At 37.8% G+C, this 27,882-nt stretch overlaps 2 protein-coding genes across 2 annotated transcripts in view; both read right to left on the bottom strand.

Annotated features, from left to right (window-relative positions):
* The window catches only part of LOC131990124 (zinc finger protein 721-like), a 463,174-nt gene that overhangs the window by 216,808 nt on the left and 218,484 nt on the right, over nucleotides 1-27,882 (bottom strand). The window lies entirely within an intron of this gene.
* Nucleotides 12,575-27,882, bottom strand: part of LOC131989476 (GRB2-associated-binding protein 1-like) — a 26,893-nt gene continuing 11,585 nt past the window's right edge. Inside the window, exons 4-13 of the mRNA XM_059354711.1 lie at nucleotides 26,590-26,752; nucleotides 24,097-24,764; nucleotides 21,969-22,051; nucleotides 21,763-21,872; nucleotides 20,593-20,876; nucleotides 18,585-18,656; nucleotides 16,037-16,130; nucleotides 15,268-15,400; nucleotides 13,980-14,114; nucleotides 12,575-13,074 (exon numbers count right to left, since the gene is read on the bottom strand). Of these exons, the coding sequence (XP_059210694.1) occupies nucleotides 12,892-13,074; nucleotides 13,980-14,114; nucleotides 15,268-15,400; nucleotides 16,037-16,130; nucleotides 18,585-18,656; nucleotides 20,593-20,876; nucleotides 21,763-21,872; nucleotides 21,969-22,051; nucleotides 24,097-24,764; nucleotides 26,590-26,752 (1,925 nt within the window). The 3' untranslated portion in view covers nucleotides 12,575-12,891. The remainder of the gene's footprint in view (nucleotides 13,075-13,979; nucleotides 14,115-15,267; nucleotides 15,401-16,036; nucleotides 16,131-18,584; nucleotides 18,657-20,592; nucleotides 20,877-21,762; nucleotides 21,873-21,968; nucleotides 22,052-24,096; nucleotides 24,765-26,589; nucleotides 26,753-27,882) is intronic.

The following is a 27,882-nucleotide window of genomic DNA, read 5'->3' as shown; positions in this document are numbered from 1 at the left end:
AAGTCATAATAAATATATGAATATATATATTCTTTCTTTCATGGATAACATGACTTATTTATTTGTATTTTTTTGTATATTTCGTATTCAAATTAGAGGCGTTTCGGCGAGTGAGAGCCGCCTCGTTCCGGGTATTGTCCGCTAGTGGAAGCAGCCCTAATGAGCCTTGAGGGGACTTACTGGAGACGTTGAGTGAGAAGTCTTTGACCTTCCTGCCCTCTCCGTCGACCCACATCCTGCAGAGGTAAGGCCCCGAGTCCTCGCTCCTGACTCTGGACACGTGGAGCCGGACACGTCCCGTCCTGAGGGCGTCCACGTCACACTGCACCCGTCCTGCAAACTGCTGGTGCTGAAGCTCCACGACGCTGTGGTCCAGACTGAAGAACACCTTCACCTGCTCCATGGGGACGGCCATCACGCAGTGGATCCTCACCGAGCGCTCGGGGATGTGGCTCCTGGACGAGAAGCTCCACTCCACCGTCACGTTACTCTTCTCCTCCGCCTCGTAGTTCAGAGCCGTCCTGTGAGGCCAAAACCTCCCTGAGAGGAGGAGGAGGAGGAGGAGGAGGAGGAGGAGGAGAGAACCACAACAGGAAATGACTCAGGGCTGCACACAGCTGCAGACTCAGCACTTCTCCTCCTTGGGAGTTTTTCTTAGAAAACGAACGTGCCTGACGTGATTTTTCAAAACAATGAGCCATTCACACACTTATGACTCAGCTACTATACTCATTGATAAATAGGAAATGAAACATTTACATTACCACAACTCACCACACAGAAAAATCAACATGAGCTCAACGTTTGAACACATCAAACTTGTGAAATCAAGTATTTCACTCGGCTCTGTCCAGATATAGTGACTCCTGTTCCACTGATACTCATGCATACAATAAACAGAAGAAGTATTCAGATCCTTTACTGCAGTACAAGTACAAACACTACACTGTGAAATTACTCCACATGCATAAAATATTTGTATTTAAATATATAAATATATGTAGAATAATATGATGGTAAATGTTTGGAAACTTCTTTTTACATTTTTACATTAAATTTTAAGTTTAACTGTTATAAAACAGAAAGGTACTGTAATTTTTATATTCAGCAATATTATTTATTGATGTATTTAACATAGAAATCACTGTAATTTAACATCCAAGACCATTAAGCAACTGAGCATTTTTTTTAATCTATAATTTTCCATCATATCAATTTACAGATTTCAACTTCCATTTAATGCTTAATATTTATATACAACTACTACTACTACTACTACTACTGCTACTTCTACTACTACTACTACTACTACTACTACTACTACTAATAATAATAATAATAATAATAATAATACTAATAATAATAATATTAATAATAATAAATCATCTTTTTAAGCCATTTGCACTTAAAGCAAACAAGAAAGAATATGTAAAATAAAACATTATATTTCTGGGGGGAAACAAACTTATTTACAGCTTATACTATACATTTAAATACAGATATTTATTACATTTTTAGATGATGTATCTGTTAAATAAGAAAAGCCCTGTAAAATAAGAACTGTTTTTGGAAAATAATTCCAAATTGGAAAATAACTAAATAAGAAGTATTTAGATCTTCTTCTTCAGTAAAAGTACTAAACCAAACTGTAATGTTACTCCACTACAGTTAAAGTACTGCATTCAAAACTTACTGAAGTAAAAGTACAAAAGTATCAGCATCAAAATGTACTTAAAGTATCTAAAGTAAAAGTACATGTTATGCAGAATGGCTCTACTCAGATTGTTTTATATGTTCCAGATATTTTTTTGGATTATTATTATTATTGATGCATTTAAGGAAGCAGTGTTTTACTGCTGTCAAGGTAGAGCTCATTTTCTTATTTCTTTACTGCACATTATTTGTTTCTTACCAAGATAAAATAACTTATATTTAGAAGTGTTAGATAATTTATCTTGCTTTAAGAGTTAATTTCTTATTTTAAGTGTTCAACATGCTTATTTCTAGATTTAATAATCTTAATTTAAGAAATCTTGTCAAGGTAAATTATCTGTCCATGCAGCAAGATCATTTCCCTCAGATTTAGTGTTATCTGTTTTTTAGACTAAACACCTTTTTTGCAGTGTTGTCATTTTTTAGCTGCACATTAAAACAATGAGCAGAAACACAACAATTCATTGAAATACTTGCAAATTCCAAATTTCATCCGTAGAGAACATTTAATATTTTTAAATTTGTGAGAAAAAAATCTCAAATTAACGGTAAAAAAGTTACAAATTTGTGAGAAAAATAAATAAAATTTGTGACCAAAAAATCTCAAATTAATGGTAAAAAAGTTTATGAGACTAAAGTGGCAAATCTACGAGAAAAAAAGTGCAGATTTATGAGATTTAAAGTGATGAATCTGGGTGAAAAAAGTTGCTTTTTTCCTACTTTTTTTCTTGTAGATTTGCCAGTTTAATCTAGTAAATTTGCTTTTTTTTCTCAAAATATTACCTGAAGTTACCAAATATAGTTCTTTGCCTGATAAAGGGTTAACAGAAGAAGCAGCAGCTCTGAGTGGCAGAAAGACTTTAACTTTCCTTAGAAAGAGTAAAATAAAGTGAAGTTGTGGACTCACCACAGACACAGGCGTGGAGGCTGAGCAGCAGCAGGAAGCTGCAGATCATCTGATGAAGAGTCATCGTCTTCTCACTGTGAAGAAGAAAGACGCTATCATGGCTGGTGGTCGGGTACACAAGTATTCTGATCCTTTACTGCAGTAAAAGTACTAATACCACACTGCAGGGTTACTCCACTACAGTCAAAATGTACTTGAAGCATCAAAATACTCACCAAAATAGCTGATACGAGTTTAATTTAAGAGCTGATATCTAGACATTTAACATGGTTTTCTTGATAATGATTTTGGTTATTATCAAGAATGTTTCCATCACTGTAGATATAAAAATGATCAAAAAAAGACACAAAATGGACAAAAATAAATGTAAAAATTGCCAAAAACAGACACAAAATTATCAAAATATAGACACAAATTGACCAAAAATACAGTCATGGAAAAAAAATCATTAGACCACCTTGTTTTCTTCAGTTCCTTGTTCATTTTAATGTCTGGTTCAACTAAAGGTTCATTTGTTTGGACAAATATAATGATAACAACAAAACTATCTGATAAGAGTTGAATTATAGAGCTGATATCGAGACATTTAACATGGTTTTATTGATAATAATTTTGGTTATTATCAAGAGTATAATTATGATCAAGCCTCACCAGCAGAGTCAGCTCTCCTCAGTGTGAACTCAGATGTCCTCAGAGTGTCAGCATGTTGATGAATGCTCCCTCACTCAGGCTTTACTCTCCTTATATGCTCCAATATATGTACATATATGGGCGTGCTCTTGATGTAATCAGCCGGGGAAATCCAGTTTGACGCTCAAATAGAAGGAAACACAAAGGAGGAAGGGTAATTTGCAATATATATATATATATATATATATGTATATATATATTACGGGTCAAAAGTTTTAGAACACCCCAATTTTCCCAGTTTTTGATTGAAATTAAAGCAGTTCAAGTCCAATGAACAGCTAGAAAGCGTACAAAGGTAAGTGTTGAACTGCCAGAGGTAAATAAAAAAATTTAAGTTTAACCAAAACTGACAAATAATTTACATTTCTATATTTCTTCTATATTTCTTATACCCAAAGGCCTTTTTCAGGGAACAAGAAATGGGTTAAAAACTTAAAGCAGTTCTGCAGCAACGGAGGTTGATCAAGCCTTGAAAGTTGCTACAATTCCTACAGGTATCCCAACTGGGAAGAACTTTCTGAAGAATATTTGATTTGTGTGTTCAGCTGTTCTATCTGTTAAGGTGCTACTTCCATGAGTCAACAGTTTAGAACACATTTTCCTTTCTAAATTGATTCTATGATTTATTTTTTTAACTTCAATTGTTTATTTGCTATATGCATTAATTTCAGTGTACATTGAGACATTCAACTACATCATTTCATTAAAATCCTGGAAAAGTTGGAGTGTTGTAAAACTTTTGACCAGTAGTGTATATATACGTATAAATATATATATATATATATATATATATATATATATATATATATATATATATATATATATATATATATATATATATATGTACCGTTTTGTGCTCGATTATTTGTAAAAGTTTTTGTAAATTTGGTATTTTGTTCCAGTTTATCACTAGCCTGGCTAACACCAGACCAAATCTCATTGGAGATTAGGTCTGGACACCTTCAATGCATTTCTCCGTAGAGGAGGTGTGGTTTACGATCCTCCAGAGCCGTTTATTGGACGCTTAGAATGTCTATCAAAGCGTCTGTAGGTAGCTCTTAGCCAATCAGATCAGTTATACCAGATGACGTAGTAGAGCAACAGAGATGGATGTTTGTTGTGTGTGTGTGTCTGTGAGAGAGTGTTGCTGCTGCTTTGCTTCTCCAGTTCTCACTTTCTGCAAGATTATTTATTTTCACGCTTTATTCCCCCTCATGTCATTCAGCCACACACATCCACTGATTTTATGGGCAATAAACAAGCTGCTGCGGGTCTCTGGGGGCTCCGCTGTCCCCCGATTCGGAGCGAGATCACCGGCGGTGACCGGCGGTCTCACCGGCTCGGCGCAACGAGCCGCAGAAACCGCCCGTGCGGCGCTAATAGCCCCGCTACCGGTGATCTCGCTACCAGCCGGGGGACAGCGGAGCTGCCGAGAGACCTTTCGCCTTTCAACTTTCGCTCTAAACTATTTAAAACACCATCTACAGCTAAAGAGAGTTTCGCGTCCGCAGCAGCCATGTTGGATCCCAAGTGCCGAGTAGTACGCGTCATCGTCTCACCGTCCCTCCCCGCTCTGTGATTGGATCCCTAAAACAGGGCTAAGATAATCGCCTCGTTTCCAGACTGCCTGGAGGTTCGAAATCAAATTCGAGCGCGCAAGGCAGTCTGGGTATACCCAGGCTAGTTTATCACCAGGTGGGAGGGTGTTTGTTTAGAGTTTGCTGTAGACCATTTTCTGGGGGATTTTCAGAAAGTGAAAGTCATACATTATACATAAACTTGTAATTTTTTCTTATAATTTTTTGAGTTGTACCTGTACATACATTTCCTCAGTAGAATCAGAGAAACAGTCAAGTATCCTCGAACGGCTGAATTTGAAAGATACTTCGTCATCGACATCCGCTGACGAAGACTTTATCAATGTCCAGGATCTGCTGAGCCATAAAGCCTTGGAGCATCTGGAGATCATTAGGTACTCAACTTGAGATGCAATCCATGACCGCAGTGGAGCACCTTATCTTGATACACATGACAATTACATGCATTAAAAAATGGCACTCAGCATAGTCTAGTGTTGCATTTCTATTACTGGAACCTTCAGATGACTCATGTGTTTCTAACCTCTGAGCCCTGGTGATGAATTCAACTTTATACTTTCACTTTGAACCAGAATTTAAATGTATTCTTCTACTCCACTACATTTAGCTGACAGCTTTAGTTACTTGTCAGGTTAAAAATTAACATAAAAAACACGATTAATTTAAAGTAATGAGATATTTTTTTTTAATTAAACCTCATAACAGTACATTAAGTAGTTAAAATGAGCCCTGTCTTTACAAAATGTAAATGCTGCTTACATAAATGCATCATTACAAATAATCTAATAATATATTTAGAATATATAAAACAGTCTGAGTTGGTTCATTCTGCATAACGAGTACTTTTACTTTTGATACTTTAAGTACATTTTGATGCTGATACTTCTGTACTTTTACTTCTGTAAGTTTTGAATGCAGGACTTTTACTTGTAGTGGAGTAATTTCACAGTGTGGTATTAGTACTTTTACTGCAGTAAAGGATCTGAATACTTATTCAACCACTGCACACATGTGCTGTCAACTTTATGATGAACAAAAGACACAAAATGACCAAAAAAGACACAAAATGACAAAACATAACTGTAAAAAAAGACACAAAATGACAAAAAATAAATGTAAAAATTACCAAAAAGGACACAAAATAGACATAGACACAAATTGACCAAAAATACAGTCAGTAAGGGATCTGAATACTTCTTCCACCACTGCACACATGTGCTGTCAACTTGATGACGAACATGTCGTCAGGCGGATGTTCGTGTGTGTTGTGGGTTAATTAATGTTTTCTAAATGCTGCTCATACGTGTTAGGTTGTGGAAGTTCTTCCTTTACTTGTATTTTTTTTTATTTGATGGAAAAACACAGTGAACAAGTGTTAAGAAGTTCTAACAAGCAGCTCATGTGAAGGTGAAAGTAACCTGAGTGAAAAAGCAATGTAGTATGACATTGCACTTTGTCTAGCTACATGCTGCCATCTCTGTTTTCTTCATGACTGTTGGTTAGCTGGTGTGTCTTACTGGATTTACATTGTGTGAGTTCTTTGTGAGCAAAGCAAATGTTCCTGTTTCCAAGTGACAAATAAAGTAGATCATGATGATGTTGCACTTTTCCAGTTAGGCTCTGCTATGTTGGTCCCATGAAGTGAAACTCATTTCATCAACATATTTTTTTAAATGACATTACAGTGCAAACCAGGCGGCAACCTCCGGGTCTGAGCGGGGAGGCAAACCAGGAAGTGCCTTTAGCCTTAATTCTGTCCATTCATTTCAATGCAAAATGAGAAAATTTCTTACTCGATTTATTTCCTCAGAAATGTTTTCTAGGACAACACTATGGTCTTGATCACTAGTAAAAAATCTCCTTCAAAACAATCTGATGTTAATAGTGTAAATAATGGCCCCATTTAGAAGAAAATAGAAGATAAAGAATCATATGATTTGGGGCGCGGCTACCTTTGATTGACAGGTCACTGACAAGGCGAGCCATCATCAGGAGAGAAGCAGAACAACGCGTATCCACGGCAACGTGTCAATAAAGTTATATATAACGTTATATAGATATAAAAAGGAGGTTTAGTGGTTTGGTCTCATAACTTTGAGCCTTTCACTGTCTTGTTCAGCGTTAGGTTGGACTAACAGACACTCCAAGGAGTCGCTGCTCAGTTTTCTGAGGTCAGTAACCAACATTTAAACTAGCATCAGTTAATGCTCCAGTTAATCTAACATGAGTCAGTCAGGTTGAGGTGTAGAGAGGCTGTAGTCAGTGATCAGATCCCTCTCCTCCTCCACACTCCACATTACATTATATTAAATGTCATTTAGCAGACGCTTTTGTCCAAAGCGACTTACAATAAGTGCATTCAACCTGATGGTATTAGACTTAGACTATAGGAATCAAGTAAGTACATAACTTTAAGAGCTAACTGTCATCGCTACAGGAGTGTTATATGTTAAAGAAGAAAAGAAGAGAATAAGAGCTTTTTTTAATTTATATATATATATATATATATATGTTAGATGACCATGACTTAACCGAGGTATTGTTGGAAGAGATAGGTCTTCAGCCTGCGGCGGAAGATGTCCAGGCTATCTGAGGTCCTGATGTCGGTGGGGAGCTCGTTCCACCATTTGGGAGCCAAGACAGAGAAAAGTCTGGAGGAGGTTTTGAGGGAAGTTGACCCACGCAGGGTGGGAGTCGCCAGCTGTTTGGCTGATGCAGAGCGGAGAGGACGGGCAGGGGTGTAGAGTTTGACAAGGTCCTGGATGTAAGTAGGACCTGAACCGTTAGCAGCAGAGTCCGCGCAGCCACCGGTAGCCAGTGGAGGGAGCGGAGGAGGGGTGTTGTGTGTGAAAATTTGGGAAGATTGAAGACCAATCGAGCAGCTGCATTCTGGATGAGTTGTAGAGGTCGGATGGCTTTGGCAGGCAGATCTGCCATGAGGGAGTTGCAGTAGTCCAGGCGTGAGATGACCAGAGCCTGGACCAGGACCTGAGCTGCCTTCTGGGTGAGAAACGGGCGGATTCTCCTGATGTTATGCAGCAAGAATCTGCAAGATCTGGTGGTGGCGGTGATGTTTGTTGAGAAGGACAGTTGGTTGTCAAGAGTTACGCCAAGGTTTTTGGCGGTTTCTGTGGAGGCAACCACCGTGTTCACACGGTTCACCGTGACCACATATGGTCATGCTTCCTGTATCGGAAACAAGATGGCGACGATGCTTTCAAGGGCAGTCCACAAACCAACGGGTGACGTCACGGTCACTACGACCTCTTCTGCCGTTTATGTTGGAGAACTTGTTGTTTTCGGCTAAATTTCTCTAACATCATATTGTCTTGAAGAAGACTTGAAACTAGCGGTTGAGAACATAATGTTGCTGCAAGAAGGGGTCATAAACCGAGTGAGAAGTCGCCTCATTCTGTATTGAGATAGGGAAGTAAGTTTCCCTCAACAAGGAACAAAAGAAGAAAGCTCTGGAGGAATGACGGAGCACTGTTCCAGGGTTTCCATGGACCTGAACACCTCCTCCTGAAGGGCGTGTGAGGCTGCAGCTTTAGCTTCCTTTTTCAGCCTCATGGATTCCAGATGTTAACAGATGAACACAGTGAAACTAGAATAGATAGATAAGAGAAGGGGGGAAGGGAAAGGCACTTTCACATACGGTATCAGTCAGCTTCAACACTGTAGTTGCTCAGGTCTGGTTTGAATTAGTCTCTCTCAACCCATACCCAAGAGTCTAATCACAAACAGACTAGACTGTACAACAGGCCTCATCCACCCTGGTGCTGCCATCTTTCCCTTACAACTGGAGCTGTAGTATTTAGTGTCCACACAAAAACCTGCCAGTTGTGAGTCAGACAGCTGTCACTCATAACGTCACAACCCTGTATTATGGAATTAAATGACTAATTAAAACCAAAATTATTCTCAACACTTAGGCTACGTTTACACGAGGACGGTCTGAACAGAAGACGCAAAAGTGGCGTCGCGTCTTCACTTTCCTCATTCCTCGTTTAGACGAGCGTTTTTGGGAGGAAATCTGCTGCATACGGTGACGCAAAAGTGTGTGAAATTCGATTGTATGCATGCCAGGCGGCATCACTTAAAGCCATAAGAGCATCTTTGGGCATGCAGAAGTTTTCACGCCACACATTTTCATCAGCTACTCCTTCCACAAAGTTCTCCACCATCACTAGATCTCCCAGGTCTCGTTCACAGCCGTCTGGCTCGCCTCCGACCAATTGCTGCATCCAAAATGTGATGGAGGTAATTCCAGATCCTTCTCTGTTCACTAATACTATCTGTACATATCCTGTACATTTGGTGGAAAGACTCCTGTAAGTCTATTAGAGCTGCCAGAGCAGCTTGAAGGTCCGACGCATGGAAACAATCCCACGTTTGTTTATTTTCCTGTACTGGAGCATGTATTTGACGTAAACACATACGTGACGTGAGCAGATCTGAGCAGAGTTTTGTGTCTTGTCAGTGTAGACCGACACGCTACGGCGGAGCGTATTTAACTTTTCCACTTTGGAAGGTGGTTTCAGATTTTTGCGTCTTTAAGCCCCAAAAACGCCGTCACCGTCTAAACGAAAGGCACTTCCCATAAAATATTTTGTCGTTTTTACCCGCAAGCGTCCTCGTGTAAACGGGGCCTTAATGTCTTTTGCTTTTTTTAGCCTACTCTTCACACTGTGTTAGCATAGTCTTTGTTTTTGCTCTGGTTTTTAGCCTCGTTTTTGTGCTAATTTTTCACTGCATAGTCTTTGCACGGTTTTTGCATGCTTTTAGCCTAGTATTTGCAAATTTTTTGCATGCTTTGAGCCTAGTCTTTGTGCTATTTTTGCACACATTTTAGCCTAGTATTTGCACTGTTTTTGCACGGTTTTTGCATGCTTTTAGCCTGGTCTTTGTGCTATTTTTGCACACATTTTAGCCTAGTATTTGCACTGTTTTTGCACAGCTTTTAGCCTAGTATTTGCACATTTTTTGCATGCTTTTAGCCTCATCTTTGCACGGTTTTTGCATGCTTTTAGCTTAGTCTATGTGCTATTTTTGCACACATTTGAGCCTAGTATTTGCACTGTTTTTGCAAAGCTTTTAGCCGAGTCTTTACACGTTTTTTGCTTGCTTTTAGCCGAGTCTTTGCACCTTTTCTTGCATGCTTTTAGCCTCCTCTTTGTGCTATTTTTGCACACATTTTAGCCTAGTATTTGCACTGCTTTTGCACAGCTTTTAGCCTCGTCTTTGCACAGTTTTTGCATGCTTTTAGCCTCGTCTTTGTGCTATTTTTGCACACATTTTAGCCGAGTATTTGCACTGTTTTTGCACAGCTTTTAGCCGAGTCTTTGCACATTTTTTGCATGCTTTTAGCCTAGTCTTTGTGCTATTTTTGCACACATTTTAGCCTAGTATTTGCACTGTTTTTGCACAGCTTTTAGCCGAGTCTTTGCACGGTTTTTGCATTCTTTTAGCCGAGTCTTTGTGCTATTTTTGCACACATTTTAGCCTAGTATTTGCACTGTTTTTGCACACATTTTAGCCTAGTATTTGCACTGTTTTTGCACAGCTTTTAGCCTCGTCTTTGCACGGTTTTTGCATGCTTTTAGCCTCGTCTTTGTGCTATTTTTGCACACATTTTAGCCGAGTATTTGCACTGTTTTTGCACAGCCTTAAGCCGAGTCTTTGCACATTTTTTGCATGCTTTTAGCCGAGTCTTTGCACGTTTTTTGCATGCTTTTAGCCTCCTCTTTGTGCTGTTTTTGCACACATTTTAGCCTAGTATTTGCACTGTTTTCGCATGCTTTTAGCCGAGTCTTTGGACGTTTTTTGCATGCTTTTAGCCTCGTCTTTGTGCTATTTTTTGCACACATTTTAGCCTAGTATTTGCACTGTTTTTGCACAGCTTTTAGCCAAGTCTTTGCACATTTTTTGCATGCTTTTAGCCGAGTCTTTGCACATTTTTGCATGCTTTTAGCCTAGTCTGTGCTATTTTTGCACACATTTGAGCCTAGTATTTGCACTGTTTTTGCAAAGCCTTTAGCCGAGTATTTGCACGTTTTTTGCATGCTTTTAGCCGAGTCTTTGCACCTTTTCTTGCATGCTTTTAGCCTCATCTTTTTGCTATTTTTGCACACATTTTAGCCTAGTATTTGCACTGTTTTTGCTCAGCTTTTAGCCTCATCTTTGCACAGTTTTTGCATGCTTTTAGCCTCGTCTTTGTGCTATTTTTGCACACATTTTAGCCGAGTATTTGCACTGTTTTTGCACAGCTTTTAGCCGAGTCTTTGCACATTTTTGGCATGCTTTTAGCCGAGTCTTTGCACGTTTTTTGCATGCTTTTAGCCTCCTCTTTGTGCTATTTTTGCACACATTTTAGCCTAGTATTTGCACTGTTTTTGCATGCTTTTAGCCGAGTCTTTTCACGTTTTTTGCATGCTTTTAGCCTCGTCTTTGTGCTATTTTTTGCACACATTTTAGCCTAGTATTTGCACGTTTTTTGCATGCTTTTAGCCGAGTCTTTGCACCTTTTCTTGCATGCTTTTAGCCTTGTCTTTGTGCTATTTTTGCACACATTTTAGCCTAGTATTTGCACTGTTTTTGCACAGCTTTTAGCCTAGTCTTTGCATGTTTTTTTGCATGCTTTTAGCCTAGTCTTTGTGCTATTTTTGCACACATTTTAGCCTAGTATTTGCACTGTTTTTGCACACCTTTTAGCCTCGTCTTTGCACGGTTTTTGCATGCTGTTGGCCTCGTCTTTGTGCTATTTTTGCACACATTTTAGCCGAGTCTTTGCACGTTTTTTGCATGCTTTTAGCCTCGTCTTTCTGCTATTTTTGCACACAATTTAGCCTAGTATTTGCACTGTTTTTGCACAGCTTTTAGCCGAGTCTTTGCACTTTTTTTGCACAGCTTTTAGCCTAGTCTTTGTGCTATTTTTGCATTGATTTATCCAAGTCTTTACACTGTTTATGACTCCCTCTAATTCATTATGGATCTCTTCAACAAGCACTGCATCCACCGTGCAACCGCTTTTATTGCACACTCTTCCCTTCACATTGGCTGTTCTTATTTTGTCAATGTTTTATATCATTTTAGCCAAGTCTTTGCAGGGTTTCGGTTTTGTGTTTAGCCTAGTCTTTGTACTATTTTTTCCTTGTCTTTGCCCTGTTTTTGCCTTGTCATTTACACTTTTCTTTCTTTTTTGTTCATGCTACCTTATCTTTTCTACATTGTTTGCAGAAACATCATTTCGACCCTACTCTTTACTCATTTACTTAGATTTTTATCTGTAAAATGGAGCTAAATAGCTTTTAAATTACCCCACAGGATGAATCAAACAGTTTTGATCCCCTGACCGTCTATAATGGCTTGAGTCACACGTCTCTGACCATTAATGACAAGAGGAACTGGATGTTTAAGCTGCTCATGTGACAAAAGATAAAAACACGATAAAACAGACTGACGTGTGTTTATTCATTTATTCGCTGTTACACTGTTCTGATTTGACACGTTCATTCACTGCACATGAATGATTACATGACAAAATTATCACAGATAATTATTCTGATTTGTTATTGGATTCATCCACTGTATTTCAGTAAAGAAAACATGGTGATTAAACAGTACAGCTCTAAATCTTTTATATTTTTTACATTTCTTGAGGCAAAGATGCTCTGGAGGAATCTAGTTCATCAAAATTCTCCCAAAAAACAGTTTTCCTGACTAATGGAAGCTGGATTTAAGAGAATGTTACCTGAAATATGTTGATGTAGAACCATCTTCACCGTGCTAAAACAAAAACTGAACTTTGCAAAATATGTGTTTTAACTTGAGAAACTGAACTTTATGAGTAATTTCTCACACAGTACAGCTGGTGTTTCTGACATATTCCTACTGCAGCAGAATCAAACAGTGATTAGAGTTTTTAAAGTAATGGGAAGTGAAATGAAACAACAGTTCTGGTTTCTAAACAGTGTGTGTCTGTCTCTAGCACTTCTCCTTCTCCGTGGACATCCTCCCATCATGCCATGCTTCTCTGGTGTTCCTCAGGGCCTTGGTCCTCTTGGGGTCCACCACCACGTAGTCCACACGTGTGCGCCCCCCACGTGCACGCTCCTCGCCTGCTCCGCCAAGCTCGCCGTCGCCTCCGCCTTCTGCCGTGCAGCGTTTCTGGTTACGGCGAGATGAGAGAAGAAACTGGTGAGAGACGGAACTGTGAGGAATCCACTGATATGAACCGTAAACAGGACTCCTTTTACCCTTCGCTTCAAGATGTCTGACTGTCTGGCTCTAGAGCAGGGCTCTCAAACTCAGATTACCGCTGGAGGCAGTATCAAAGTGACCAAAAAAAGACGTAAAATGAAAAACTAAAGTACTTGAAAAAGACACAAAATGACAGAAAAAGACACAAAATTACTAAAAAAAAGAGACAACATGACAGAAAAAATAATAAATTACTAAAAAAAAGACACAAAATGACAGAAGAAAATACACAAAATTACTTAAAAAGACACAAAATGACCAAAAACAAAGACAAAAAATGACAGAAAAAACGAAATTACTTAAAAAAGACACAGAATTACCAAAAAGAAACAAAATTATTAAAAGACACAAAATGACACAAAAAAGTTTAACTTTGAAGGTAGTGTTGACATTATTTTGTGTTGACTTGGCGCCCTCTAGTGGCAAAACACTCACTTGAATGGTTGCTTATACTTTTTTAGACTAATCCTATCTATAATCTATATATCCATCTGTCTGTCTGTCCGTCCGTCCGTCCGTCCGTCCGTCCGTCCATCTATCTATCTATCTATCGATATATGTAGATATATATATATATATATATACAGTCTAGAGATTGTTAATGTGGTAAATGACTATTTAAGCTGGAAACGGTGAACGCTGATTTTCTTATGAAATATCTATGATATATTGTCCTGTTCCAGTGGCACATTGTGTTAATACACGTTTATAGTGTTAAAAGGGAGAGAGCGAGAGAGAGAGAGAGAGAGAGAGAGAGAGAGAGAGAGAGAGAGAGAGAGAGAGAGAGAGAGAGAGAGAGAGAGAGGTGTCACCTGTCTGGTGGGTGTCGACCGCCCCGTGTGCAGGTCCAGGTCCAGGTACTCCACCTGTTTGTCACTCTTGGCTCGCCGTAGCAACGGGCTGCTGACTCCGCCCTCTGAGGCCCGGTGCAGCATCAGCCTCAGAGACTACACAAACACACACACACAAACACACACACACACACACACACACACACACACACATACACACACACACACAAAACAACAATAACTGTGTTAAATAAATGTTAATTTAAGTTCAGAAATACTGCTAACTTTATTAAATAGGCAAAATCTTTTTGTATACAACATTTGTATTTAGCTATTATATTTGTTTTATACATTATTGATATTTCTTTATAAAATGCACAACAGTTAAATAAATGGTCATTCAAGTTAAAATAAACATATATTTTAAAATTCAGAGGCAAAAAAAACAACATTAGTGTTTTTTACAAAGTAAAAACGTTACTTATGGACAATTCCCTATGGACATTTATTTAGTTGATATATATATATATTTTAAATTAGAATAATGCACTGACGACAACAATAGTGTTAAATAAATGTTAATTTAAGTTAAAAATAATATTGTTGAAATTATTTAATTGTTTTTTTCAGAGGCAAATAATAATATTTTTTAATACAAAGTTCATATTTTTTTGATTCCCTGTGCACATTTATATATTTGGTCGATATATATATATATATATATATATATTTTTTTTTTGCAGATATTTTCAAATTCTGCAGTGTCCATTCAGCATTTTAATGTAATTTATGTTTAATGTTTTTTTGTGATTTTTGTGTTTTTTTTGTATTTTGTGTTGTGTATTTTTTGTTTTATGTGTGTTTTATATGTGTTTTTCATCTGTTTGTGTGTTTTTTATGTATGTTTTTGTGTGCATTTCATGTGTGTTTTAAAAAAAAAAAAAGTTTGTTTCTGATGTGTTTTTTGGTCTTTTTGTGTGTTTTATGTGTGTTTTTGTGTGTTTTATATGTGTTTTTTGTCTTTTGTGTGTTTTATGTGTGTTTTTGTAAACAAGTAAGTGTTTTCATGTTTTTTTTGTGTTTTTTTTATGTATTTTTAATGTGTTTTTTGTCAATTTTTGTCTGTTTTTGGTGTGTTCTTTTGTGTTCAAAATGAAGAAATGACCAGGTCATGTAGGTGAGGTTGTGCTGAAAAAAAAAAAACGACGAGCGGTTTATAAACAAACAGAATGAAAAGGAGTCAAAATAACCCCAAAAAAGTAATGAAGGAGGGAAAGGAAGGAAAGGAGAGAAGGAAGCAGAGTCTTACCGACTCCCCGGCGCTGAAGCTGAGGTTGGAGGTTGTTGTCATGGCAACGTAGCTGTCATCAGTGTCATCAGAGTCGGAGGAAGGAGACGAGCTGTGAGCCGAGGTCGGCCTCACTGACCGACGGCTGGACGGACTGACACACACACACACACACACACACACACACACACCACCATGAATACATTTTAAACCTGCAACAGTGAATTTATTTCAATTTATTTGAATTTCTTTCAGTATTACCTATATATTTAACCCTTTGATGCAAAACATATAAACACCTTCTAATGCACAACATGGGTTTATTTAAAAAGTAAGAAATGAAAAAAAAAATTAGGATGTATGATGATCAAAAACAAGTTATTGGAGGAAAACCTGCAATACTGAATGATGATATTAATTTATTGCAAAAATATAGAATATAAAAACTAAGTCGGGTTACGTTAGACCATGTTGTGCATCAAAGGGTTAATGTAATATTTTAGGTTTATGACTGTTAATTTGGGCTCTTACAAATGTATTTTAATTTCATAATTTTTTTGGGATGTGACACACAGCAAAATGATAAATCGATCAATTTGCAGAGTAATAGATAACAATAAAATGCATATAAATATATTTAGCCTGCAGTAGCCCTGCAGCACCACATGGGGGCAGCAAAGTTCAGCTGCTCAGTTATTTACACATCATCTGTCGTTCACATCAAATATTAAAGTTATTTTCTGTCGATGCAGCAATAAAACATCACACACACACATTTACACACACTTACTCTCGCGTGAAGGTTCGAGTGACAGGTGAGCGGACAGGGGGCGGGACTTCCTGCCAGTCCTGCACTGACGTGATGTCCAGAGGAGCTGGTTTCACTGGGAGAGAGAGAGATGAACAGTTTTATTATTTACCTTTTATTTGCATAATGAAAAAGAAATGCATAAAGAAATGTACAGAGGAATAATACATGAATAAATAAGTTTACGGAAATAAATAGGGAGGTTAAAGTAAAGGGAAAATAAGATAAAAACAAATGGAAATTAAATTAATAAAATTATAAATTAATACAGATAAATAAAGACATCAAAAAAAGGGAAACTAATATAACAATAAATGAAAAAATAAAAAATAAAAGACTAAATAAATAAATAAGAAATGCATACGGATAAAATAATAAATACATGCATAAATAATTAAAAGGGAAAATAATATAGAAATAAATAAATGTCAAAAACAAATTTAATAAAAATTAATGAAAAAATAAATACAACAAAATGATTTAATACAAATAGATAAATACGTAAATATGTAAAATGAAATATAGTATAGAAATAAATGAAAAATAGAAATAAATGAAAAAATAAATACATTTAAAAATGTATACAGATATATCAGAGAAATTATTTAGAAATAGATGGAAAAAATAATAATTAAAAAAATATTCACAAAAAATAAATCAATTACAAAAATATACAGCTCATTAAAAACACTAAAAATAATAAAAAAAATAATAAAATAAACAAATAGGGGAATAAATACAAAGGTAAATAAATAAAGATGTAAAGCACACTTTTTAACAATTAATTTATGCCTACATGTATTTTTAATACTATATTTCGTACGATAATGGCATAGTAATTTATTAAATTCATTTTTAACTTTTGCAGGGACCATCCTCCATATTTAGGGACCCCAGTATACAGAAATATTTGGAAAAAAAAAAGGCAAAAAACACATTTTCATTCAGATATCTTGAGGTCAAAGGGACTCTTTAAGATTGCAGTGCTTGTTTTGAAACTTGCTTAAACTCCCAAAAAGAAAAAAGTTTCATGTTGCCTATAGTTTTTAAACTGAGCCCACTACTCTGAAAGACAAAAAAATCTAATGAGGCTTTTAATGCTTTAAAATAAAAGCTCTGGAGAGGTAATAACACATGAAAGTGTTTGCAGGAGCAGCTTCCTCGCCGTGAAACGTCGACTCATATTTGATGAGATGTTTCTATAAGCTGCGGCTCTATACGAGCTCTGTGTAACGCAGCGTGTCGGGCAAAGTGGAAGCAGGTAAATAATTAAAGGTTAAAAAGAGGCCGAAGGCGAACAGGAGAGACCAGAAATGACTAACAGAGAGCGACACGGAGGAAGAGGTGGAGAGAGAAAGTGAGAAGAAGAACAAACAGCATGAGAGAAGAAACCAGAACAGAAACCACATATATGTCACACTTTACCCGTAAAAACAACAACATATTAAGCCTCTGGAGTGTCCAAAAGCTCCAAATAAATCCAGACTAGAAAACAAAGCAGCGTGGAGCCCTACTGTAAATTTACCTCTAAAGTTCTGGCTGTAAACTCCATGAGGCCAGTTTCAGTTTGATGATGATATACCAAGTAAAACTGGAGACAAGCTCAAATAGATTTGGTATAAAATGATAGAACTGGATGGAACCCTCTTTTATGTTAGATTTGATTCCTTTGCACTACTGGACTAAAGGACAAAAAAATACACAAAATGACCAAAAAAGAAACAAATGAGCAGACAAAATGACCAAAAAAATCAGAAGACACAAAATGACCAAAAAAATACACAAAATGACTAAATAAAACACAGAAGACACAAAATGACTGAAAAAGACAAAATGACTAAAAAAGACACAAAATGACGGAAAAAGAAACAAATGGGCAGACAAAATGACCAAAAAAAAAACCATAGAAGACACAAAATGACTGAAAAAGACACAAAATGACTAAAAAAAGACAACAAGAGACGCAAAATAACCAAAAAAGACAAAATGACTAAAAAAGACACAAAATGACGGAAAAAGAAACAAATGGGCAGACAAAATGACCAAAAAAAAAACATAGAAGACACAAAATGACACAACAAAAGACACAAAATGACCAAAATTGTTACGCTAAACACAGAAGACACAAATAAAATACAGTCACACTAGAATAAAAACCAGAGTTGGATGTAAATAATTTTAAATAATCCAATATTTTTTTAGCTTGTGTATCCCGGCTGAACAATTTAGAAAATAAGTGATAAAAATGACTGATATTGCTGATTACTTATTGATAATCTAAGCATCATTACTCCCATTTGTATTGAAAATTATATTTAATTAATCCTGGTGGGATTTTTCCGAGGATCTGTACCAAACTAAGATTTTTTTTTCTTAAGTCTATAGACAAAGATTTGTCTTTCAGACAGTATTGTGACACATATTTTGCCTTTAACAATATTGCTCCTTCCTGCGATTTGATACATTTCAGTTAATTGTGCAGTGATTATAAAAAAACACTCTAATTTTTGGAGAGATGAATAGTTTGTACCTCTTGTCTTGTGTGAGGTTTCTGCAGCAGTCTGAGCATCTGTTCTCTCTGCCGACGGACCGACACAAACTCCTGCAGAATCAGAGAGCAGAGAGTCAGGAAGGCTGCACAACAGCAATTAAATACATGGGATTTTATATTTGTTACCTCTGTTTATTAAAGTGTACAGTCAGACAACTTATTATAGAGCCACATGACCGACTAAAAAAATTAGAAAAACAGAAAGAGGCAAAATTTGGACAGCAGATTAACAATATATGCTTGACAGATCACCACATAATTGGTTAAAATAATGTAATGTGATGGTTTAGATGTTCCAGTGACTGCATTAATGTAATAACATCGAGTAGAAACACATGACATTGTTCTCAAAATGAACAATAGCATCCTTCAGATTCACTTCAAGGATATTTCTTAGAACATATATTTCCCTAACTGTCCAAAACTAAATGTTAAATCAAATGAAATGCTTCCTCTGAGTGCCTCTGGGGTTTGACAGAGATGATAAAGTCACAGGCAGCAACCTCCGGGTCTGAGCAGGGAGGCAAACCAGGAAGTGCCTTAAGCTGCATTCAATCGAAAATTCCTGCAGGGGGCGATAAGTTTGGCTGCAGAAGCATTTTGGTCCATTCATTTCAATGGAAAATGAGAAAACTTCTCACTTGATTTATTACCTCAGAAAGGTTTTTCAGGACAACACTATGGTCTCAATCACTAGTAAAAAATGTTCTTCAAGACAATCTGATGTTAATAGTGTAAATAATGGCCCCATTTAGAAGAAAATAGAAGATAAAGAATCGTATGATTTGGGGCGGGGCTACCTTTGATTGACAGGTCACTCACAAGGCGAGCCATCATCAGGAGAGAAGCAGAACAATGCGTATCCACGGCGACGTGTCAATAAAGTTATATATAACGTTATATAGATATAAAAAAAGGACGTTTAGCGACGTTTGTAATTTTTGGTAATTTTATGTCTTTTTTTGACATATTTTGATGTATTTTTAACATGTTTTTTGGTAACTTTGTGCATGTTTTTGATAATTTAGGGTCTCTTTTTGTAATTTCACATATTTTCTTGGCCATTTAATGTAATTTTACATTTTTTGTTGGTCGTCTGGCTCGTCTTTTTTTTGTCATTTTACACCTCGTTTTTTTAAATGTCTTCCGGGGTGTTCTGCTGGGAAACATTTAAGGTTTATTGTTTAATTTAATGTGGTTTTATGTCTTTTTTTGTCATTCATGTTTTTTGATCTTTTTACATCTTTCTTTTTGTTTTATTTTGTGTCTTTTGGTCATTTTTACGCTGTTTTTTTCTTTTACATCTCCTGGGTGAAAGTCCTGGATTTGTTTGTTCTGAAAGAGAATCCACGGCAACGTGTCAATAAAGTTATATATAATATATATATAATATATATAACGTTATATAGATATGAAAAAGGAATTTTAGAGGTTTGGTCTCATAACTTTGAGCCTTTCACTGTATTTTGACTTAATGACGTATTATCTGAAGGTTTTGTTCATTAAATGTCTTGTTCAGCGTTTGGTTGGACTAACAGACACTCCAAGGAGTCGCTGCTCAGTTTTCTGAGGTCAGTAACAAACATTTAAATTAAATTTGCTCTGATCCCCGTATCCGCAGGGGAATGGACCTGCACTTATAGATGCACTACAGATTGTTTGGTCATTTTGTATAATTTTTTGGTCATTTTGTGTAATTTTTTGGTCTTTTTGTGTCATTTTTGGGTGATTTTGTGTCATTTTTTGGTCATTTTGTGTCAGTTATTGGTCATTTTGTGACAGTTATTGGTCATTTTTTGTAATTTTTTGGTCATTTTGTGTAATTTTTTGGTCATTTTGTGTCCCCGTATCAGAAACAAGATGGCAACGAGTGTAACGCTGAACCTGATGCCTCAAACAGGCCACAAACCAACGAGTGACATCACGGTGACTTGCGTCCATGATTCATATACAGTCTATGTAAAGTCATTAAAAAGCTCCTCCTCACCTCTGCGTTGTGGCTTCAGGTTGCGGTGGATCGGAGGAGGCATGTCCTCCACCTTCGGGGCGTTTACGGTGTTCCTGCGGAGCGGCGGGGTGGCGGGGGCGACGGGAGTCAACGGGGAGTTACGGAAACCCATGTGGGCGGGCGGGGGGACCTGCCTCCCCAGGGACGCCAGGTCGCCTGCAGAAGGCGCAGAGTGAAGGGGATGGGACGGCGTGAGCGGCGTCATGGGGACGTAGTTGTCTTGGAGGTGGAGAGACGAGTCGGACGGAGCTGCTGGAGGAACCCTGGATCAAGAGAAGAGGAGATTAGGAACTCTGGCGGTGCTTACCAAAGGCTTTTATATCATTCTGTAGATATGCAGTAATGTTTCTTATACATTTAAACACTTGGTGATCTGTATTTTAATTTTTGTTTACTTTTTCCACACTAGACCATGTGTAAAAGTTAAATCATACACTTTGAGAGACTATATGAGCAAAATTTCCAAAAACAATGTCAAATGTGAACAAAAGGGGAATATATATATATATATATATATATATATACTGTATATATATATATATATATATATATATATATATATATATATATATATATATATATATATATATATATATATATATATATATATATATATATATATATATATATTAGGGCCGGGACTCGATTAAAAATAAAAATCTAATTAATTAGAGGCTTTGTAATTAATTAATAGAAATTAATCACATTTTAATCGCATATAAATATTTGACCTGAGAACAATGAGAAGTAATTTTTTTCACATGGATTTTTAGTATACCATTGAATAATGACTGAATACATAAGCTTAAGCAACAAAAATATTGTTTTGTATTGTTCAAGTCCAACAGACCAGTGACATTTTATAGTAGTATTAGTATTACATAGTATTAGCAGTAAATGCGCTGTATAATACCGGCAGGTCAGCTTTTATTGTACAATAATTATATAACAATTTGGTATCGCCAAATTTGGCCCGCGGGCCAGAGTTTGACACCCCTGCCTTAAAGGATCCATTTTTTCCCCATTCTTAGTATTTTAGATGTTTTCTTTCCAGTAGTTGGAAAGATGATTTGTTATGGAAGCATAATGACACAAAAAAAGACGTTTTTACCTGAATAAATCACATTTTTAACATATCTTCTGACTAACCTCGGTGCCACAGGAGGCTCCGTGGTCGCTGCACTCATGGGAACATAGTTTTCATCCACGTCATCATCTTCAGAGCAAACACTGCCCAGAGGTACCATGCCTTTGTTAAACTGAGAGAGAGAGAGAGAGAGAGAGGAACATTTTAAAACGATACAGAGATTTAATAATACTTTAAAGACATGGAATATGTTTCTTTTTTAACTCACAAAGTAGCTGTTGAAGCTCTCGCTGAACTCAAACATGCTCGCTCTGTCGGACAGCGAGCGAGGGACGTAAAACGACTCACAACCTGAAACACAGATTCACATGTTTCGTCTTGTTTGTTGACCCAGGACAAAAAAGGAAATGTAACAAGCCAGGCTGGTAATCTAAATGCTAAGCTACGCTAACTGCCTGCTGGCTATTGCTTCTTTTGTGGCGTACAAACTCATTCAAACGAAAAAAGTGCAACCAATAGACTACCAAAACTACAAAAACTGTACTTGGATGGTCCCATTTCCTGAGTTGGGAAGTCGAAATGATGCTACTGAGAAGAAATGTTGTATCTTATTGAGCGCTTTAGCAACACGTTGACAACGAAGAGCAAAGGAAATGTGCACCGATATCTTTGCAGACTTTCTGGGTATTTGATCCAACTTCATGTGCCGTTTTCCCGATTGGGAGCTCATTTTTCTGATTGTTACGATAACACATGAATGCAGCACAAATGCTCGATCTTGCAATATTAACAAAACTGAAAAATAATGGGTGCATCCACCCAATACTGCAGATCTGCTCCAAATTTAAAAAGGTTCTTTCTTAGCTAGTGCTGCAACATTCCACCAAGTTTCATGAAAATCACGCACAGAGAAACCAAACCGGAAACATTACACATTTGGTGGATGTAATAATCCATATTTTCTTTTGCTTTTGCTTTGTTTGGAATATTTCTAGGTGTCAGTCTTTGGGCACGAAGCTACACAGAAGGCAGACACTTTGAGGTTTGTTTCAATGAACTGGAGAGGCCAAGTTTGACAACCAGTAGGCCCTAGTTCCTGCATAGTATGCCTTTAAATGTTACATAATTGTGCACGGTGAAGGACCTGCATATTCAGCATAGTAACCACTATTACAGTGCGAAATCCCTCATGTGTTTAACACTGTTTGGAGTGGAAACAGAGCGTGACAAGATCTGAGTGTAGATCAACCCGATGAAAGCAAACATTTGTGCACAAAAGCATCAAGTCCGAGCCTGCATGAATGCAGAGACTGTTGTCCTTAATATGTTCTTAAGCAGCTGGGACTCCACCGTGAAAGAACAGAAAAGGAGAATTTGTCAGAAAAAGAAAAAAAACTCTTTGTGCTGTCAGGGGGCAAAGTTCTCGTCTTATTACTGAATCTAATTATGGTGCAATCAGGCACAAATCGTCTCAGCTGTGAGGATAAAACCCACCCGAGCTGCCAGTTCTGCACAATAAAGCTGCTTTAACTCCGCTGAGGTGGCAGGTTTAAAACTCTCTGCTGGCTCAGAGTGACGAACGGCTTCACTAGCCACTAGAACTTCATATTATTTATTTATACATTGCTACTGATTTACACCACAAATACCACCATGTTTTTTCCTTTTTGTCAGGAGATATGGGACTCAGATAGAAGCTAACATGACTCCAAAAGAAAATAGAACACATTTTAAACAATAATATGTGAATTATATGTGTATTTGTTCTTACGCCCCCTGGTGGCCAAAATACTTAAAATACTTCAGTTCTGATTTGGAGGCTGCTTTACCTAAAAAAATGTGGGGACTCAAATCTGTCTTCTGCTGGATCTTATGCATCCAATTTCCCCTTTCCTCTCCACATTTAAGAAATTGTTCTTCCTACCAGCAGCACTTAAACTCCCAAACTGACACTTTAAATCTTTTTTTTTTTTTATTAAGTTGAAGACGTGCAGATGTGCCTTAAACTTGCACTAAATGGCCAGCAGGGGGCGACTCCGCTGGTTGAAAAACTAAGTCAGATTGTATATCAGTCAATAGGAAAATCCTTTACTTCTCACTTGATTTCTGACTTCAATAAATATTTTTCTTATGAGTTTAACCCTTAATAGGACACTAATTGAAATACTTGTAAATTCCGAATTTCAACCCTAGATAAAATTACCTATTACCTACTGTCAGAATGTATTAAAAAAAACATACAGACCCAAGGAAGGAGGGTAATATTTTGAGAAAAAAGTTTAGGAGATTAAAGTGGCAAATCTACAAGAAAAAAATGCACAGATTTATGAGATTTATAAATTGTGTGTCCCTCAAGAAGAAGGTTTGGAACCACTGCTCTAGCAGACTCTTCTTACCCGTGTGTGAGCGTCCTGGCGTGGTCATCGTGTTGCTCCTCGGCAGCCCGCCCTCCTCCGAGGACCGGGGGAGCATGGCGGTCCCCGTGCCCCCTGCCGAGCCCTCTCCCTGGGCTGCGACAGCTTGGGGCTTGGGCGGGCGCGGAGGGGGCGTCGGGGTGGAGGCGTGGAGCTCCGCCTGGGTGAGGGAGTCCACGCTGGGGGTGGAGGAGGGGCGGCGAGGGGGTCGTGATTGCACCGGGCGAGGGATTTGGTAGCCGCTGTTGGTGTAGGAGTGAGCGTGCACAGCAGCGTGCACGGCGGCGTGCACAGCAGCGTGCGTGTCGTCGCTGAGAGGGATGGCCACGGGGCGAAGGTGGAAGTCCAGCGAGTGCTTCCTGGGGTGGGGGGAGGGGTGGCAGCGCGGTTTGCCGGCTCGTCTCTGGTGGTCCAAGGTGGCGCTGGCGTCCAGAGACTGGCTGAACGGGCCCGCCACCGACGACATGGACCAGGGGGCGGTCCTGAAGCCGGAGGAGGAAGAGGAGGAGGAGGAGGATGGGAGCGGGAGGCCGTTGGGAAGGAGGGACGGAGAGGAGGAAGAGGAGGAGGAGGAGGAGGTGGCGGAGGGAGGAGGGTAGAGGTTGTCGTTGTAGTCGGTTTCAAGAGAGGTGGAGGAACCTAAAGGAGGCCTGGAGACAAAACAAGAGATCAATCCACAGAAAAATGTTGTACAAGCAACATGTGCAAACAGGATAAATAAATATATTTGAAAGGGAAAAAAAACACTTTTTGGTCTTTATAGGCTCCATAAAAATAATAAAAAATGTTGAATTAACTTGTGCAAACAGGATTTGAAAAAATATTTTTACAAAAAATTTAAAAAATCAACACTTTGGTCCCTTAGAAATGAGTTGACTTTAGCACAAAAATAAAAAATCCCCAATTACATTTACCCTCAATAAACGTAACAAAATAGCTTTGATAAAAGGTTTTTCCCGACAAAATGGATTAAGTTATATGACTACAGACTCACTGATTATGGATATTAAAGTCTGAGTTATCGTTACAAAACCAAGACAAAGTTCAGATGACTGTGAAAGCCTAAAGGAGGCCTGGAGACAAAACAAGAGCTCAATTCACAGAAAGTCATAAAGAAACAATGATTATTTGGTAGAAGGCTGTTTTTATTGTCCTATTTTGAAGAACTGGAGCTGCCAAAATAAAAATAAATCAACAAATAATTCCATAAATGAACCCTTGTTGAATCAGTGGGTGTGATCCTCTAATCCTTTAACTCTTTCAACACGTCTGAACCTGAAACTGAGTGCAGACGAGTTCGCTTTGGCTGGTTTGACTTTACTCACAATTCAACTTTATAATTCTGTACATCCATTGATTGCACTATTCTTGTACTTTGATTAGTTGCTTTGGATGTTTTATTAGCTGGTCGTCACTTGAGATTAGAGATTAAAACAGAAATAAAATGAATTTTTGCATGTAAAGTGTATGAGGGTTTATAATGTTTGTAAAGGCTGTTTTGACTCTGAATGTTGGTGCTACTGTACATTTACTTTTTGTTTTTGTTTTGTCTTTTCTATTTATTTTTCGAGAATTGAGGCTTCAGATTTATCAAATTATTCATATAAAGAGACTGATAACAGTTTCATATACCAATATGAAGTCTTGTTACCTGTATTTGACTTTCTGTGTGTGTACGTTCTTGTACAAGCCACATAGTGAGGACCATGAAAGGTTTGAAACCAACCAAGTGAGGACTTTTTGAAAAGTGAGGACATTTCACTTCTTCGGGTATGCGTCTGTTTGGTGTGTTCATCTGCGTCGGGGAGCGTCGGCCGTCGGGAGAGTAGACTCGTCGGGTCCTCTGATTGGCTGTGTGCTCGCTATGGGCGGATCTGATTGGCGGGGCTCTAGCGAATCAGCGCGGTGTGTGGGAGGGGCGTAAGTGACGAGAGTAAACATAAACGAACGAGTCCGAGAGCAGACAACGCAACCATTTTGCAATGAAGCTTTGTTTTCCAAAACGTAGTCCCAAAACCAATAACAAGCTTAATTTTTTTAGTTTTTAATCTCCATGGTTACTTCTATGGTTGCTCCGTTACGTCGTTTCCTGTTTTCATGTTTTGGATTACAGTCACGAGACTAGCGCCACCCGTTGTTAGGGAGACTTATTGCATCTCGCACAAGCGCAGAACGTACAGGCTGCCGTGTGGTTGGCAGTTGTCATGACGACGTGTTTCACTGCTTTTTTTCACCCGACTGTGTCCGATGAGAGGCGACAGAAATCGTCGGACAAGAACTCGTCAGCGTCGGGTCCCGTTGGGTCCCGTCAGGGCGGTGTGTGGGGCCCTCAAGACTTGGTTTTGAGTTTCAGGTTATAAATCAGGTTTAGTTTGCGGTTAGGGGCTTGAGAATGCATTTGTCAAAGAAGGGTCCTCACAAAGCTAGAAGTACAAGAACGTGTGTGTGTGTGTGTTTGTGTGTGTGTTTGTTTACCTGATGTGACTCTGGCAGTGTGACAGCCACAGGTAGTCGTCTTCTGCATTTCGCACGCCCACGGGGTCGTAGGGGGGCGGGAGCGTGGCGGTGGTCGTGGAGGCGGAGCCACCGGTCGGGGTCATCGCCGTGACGGAGGCGGAGACAGGAGGCCTCTCCGGGACTTCATCAGGATAATGAGAACAAAAAAATATGTATAAGAAACTCCCACATGTCCCTGTGTCTCCCTGCAGGGCATTGTGGGTAGTGGAGTCTTTGACATTCTTACTGGAGGACAGATATTTGAATGCTGATATTTTCTTTTTAGTCTTTTTTTTTATTGTGTCTTTATTTATTCTTGTTTTGTCTTTGGAGGCAATTTTGTAGCAATGTTTTTATTTCAGTTGGTTTTTTTAGTATTACAATTCATAAGTATTTGTTATTACTTTTTTTATTTTTTTTTATTGATTTTGTAAATTTGGTTCTGTCTTGTTTTAGACAATCAACTCTACTCAACTGTATGAATAAAAATAAGTTAAAATTTTGGGACTGTAGAGGCTCCTTATTACAAAAATATTGATTTCAGAATAAAAATAAATAAATAAGTAAATTAACTTGTGCAAACAAGATAATAAAAATCAGATTTTGTGACTATAGGGGCTCCAAAAATATCAGATGGCCTCAGAATAAAAAATAAAACAAAATATTAAAAAAGTTAATAATTAAAAAGATAAGATAAATACATTTGAAGAGAGAGAGAGAAAAAAAACTTTTCGGGTCTTCATGGGCTCCATAAAAATAAGCTGAGCTCAGCATAAAAAATGAAAAAATTGTTGAATCATCTTGTGCAAATAAGATTTCTAAAATATACTTTTTGGAACTTTAGGGGCTCCATAAAATTGTGTTAATTTCAGAATAAAAAAAAATATAAAAGGTTAAATTAACTTATTTTGGTTCCTTATTAATGAGACTTTAGCATAAAAATAAAAAAAAAATCTCAATTATATTTGCCCTTCATAAACTTAACAAAAGAGCGTTGCTAAAAGTTGGTTTTTGACATAATGGATTGAGTTATATGACTGAATACAGACTCACTGATTATGGATATTAAAGTCTGAGCTGTCGTTGCAAAGTTCAAATGACTGTGAAAGGCAAAGCTGTTCTACATAAAGCCATATTTCATGATATTTTAATATATTTCACAGCTGAGTCACTGATGTCCTGAAGACTTTTCTGTCCGTCTTCTCTCTGCATGTTCTCCGTCTTCTCTCCTCCCACTGCTTTTCACACTGACTCAGACACAACACACAGCCC

The sequence above is a fragment of the Centropristis striata genome, chromosome 17, assembly GCF_030273125.1.
Source record: "Centropristis striata isolate RG_2023a ecotype Rhode Island chromosome 17, C.striata_1.0, whole genome shotgun sequence".
Lineage (NCBI taxonomy): Eukaryota > Metazoa > Chordata > Actinopteri > Perciformes > Serranidae > Centropristis > Centropristis striata.
Note: the sequence above shows the minus strand (reverse complement) of the source record. Positions and strands in the feature narration are given on the sequence as shown.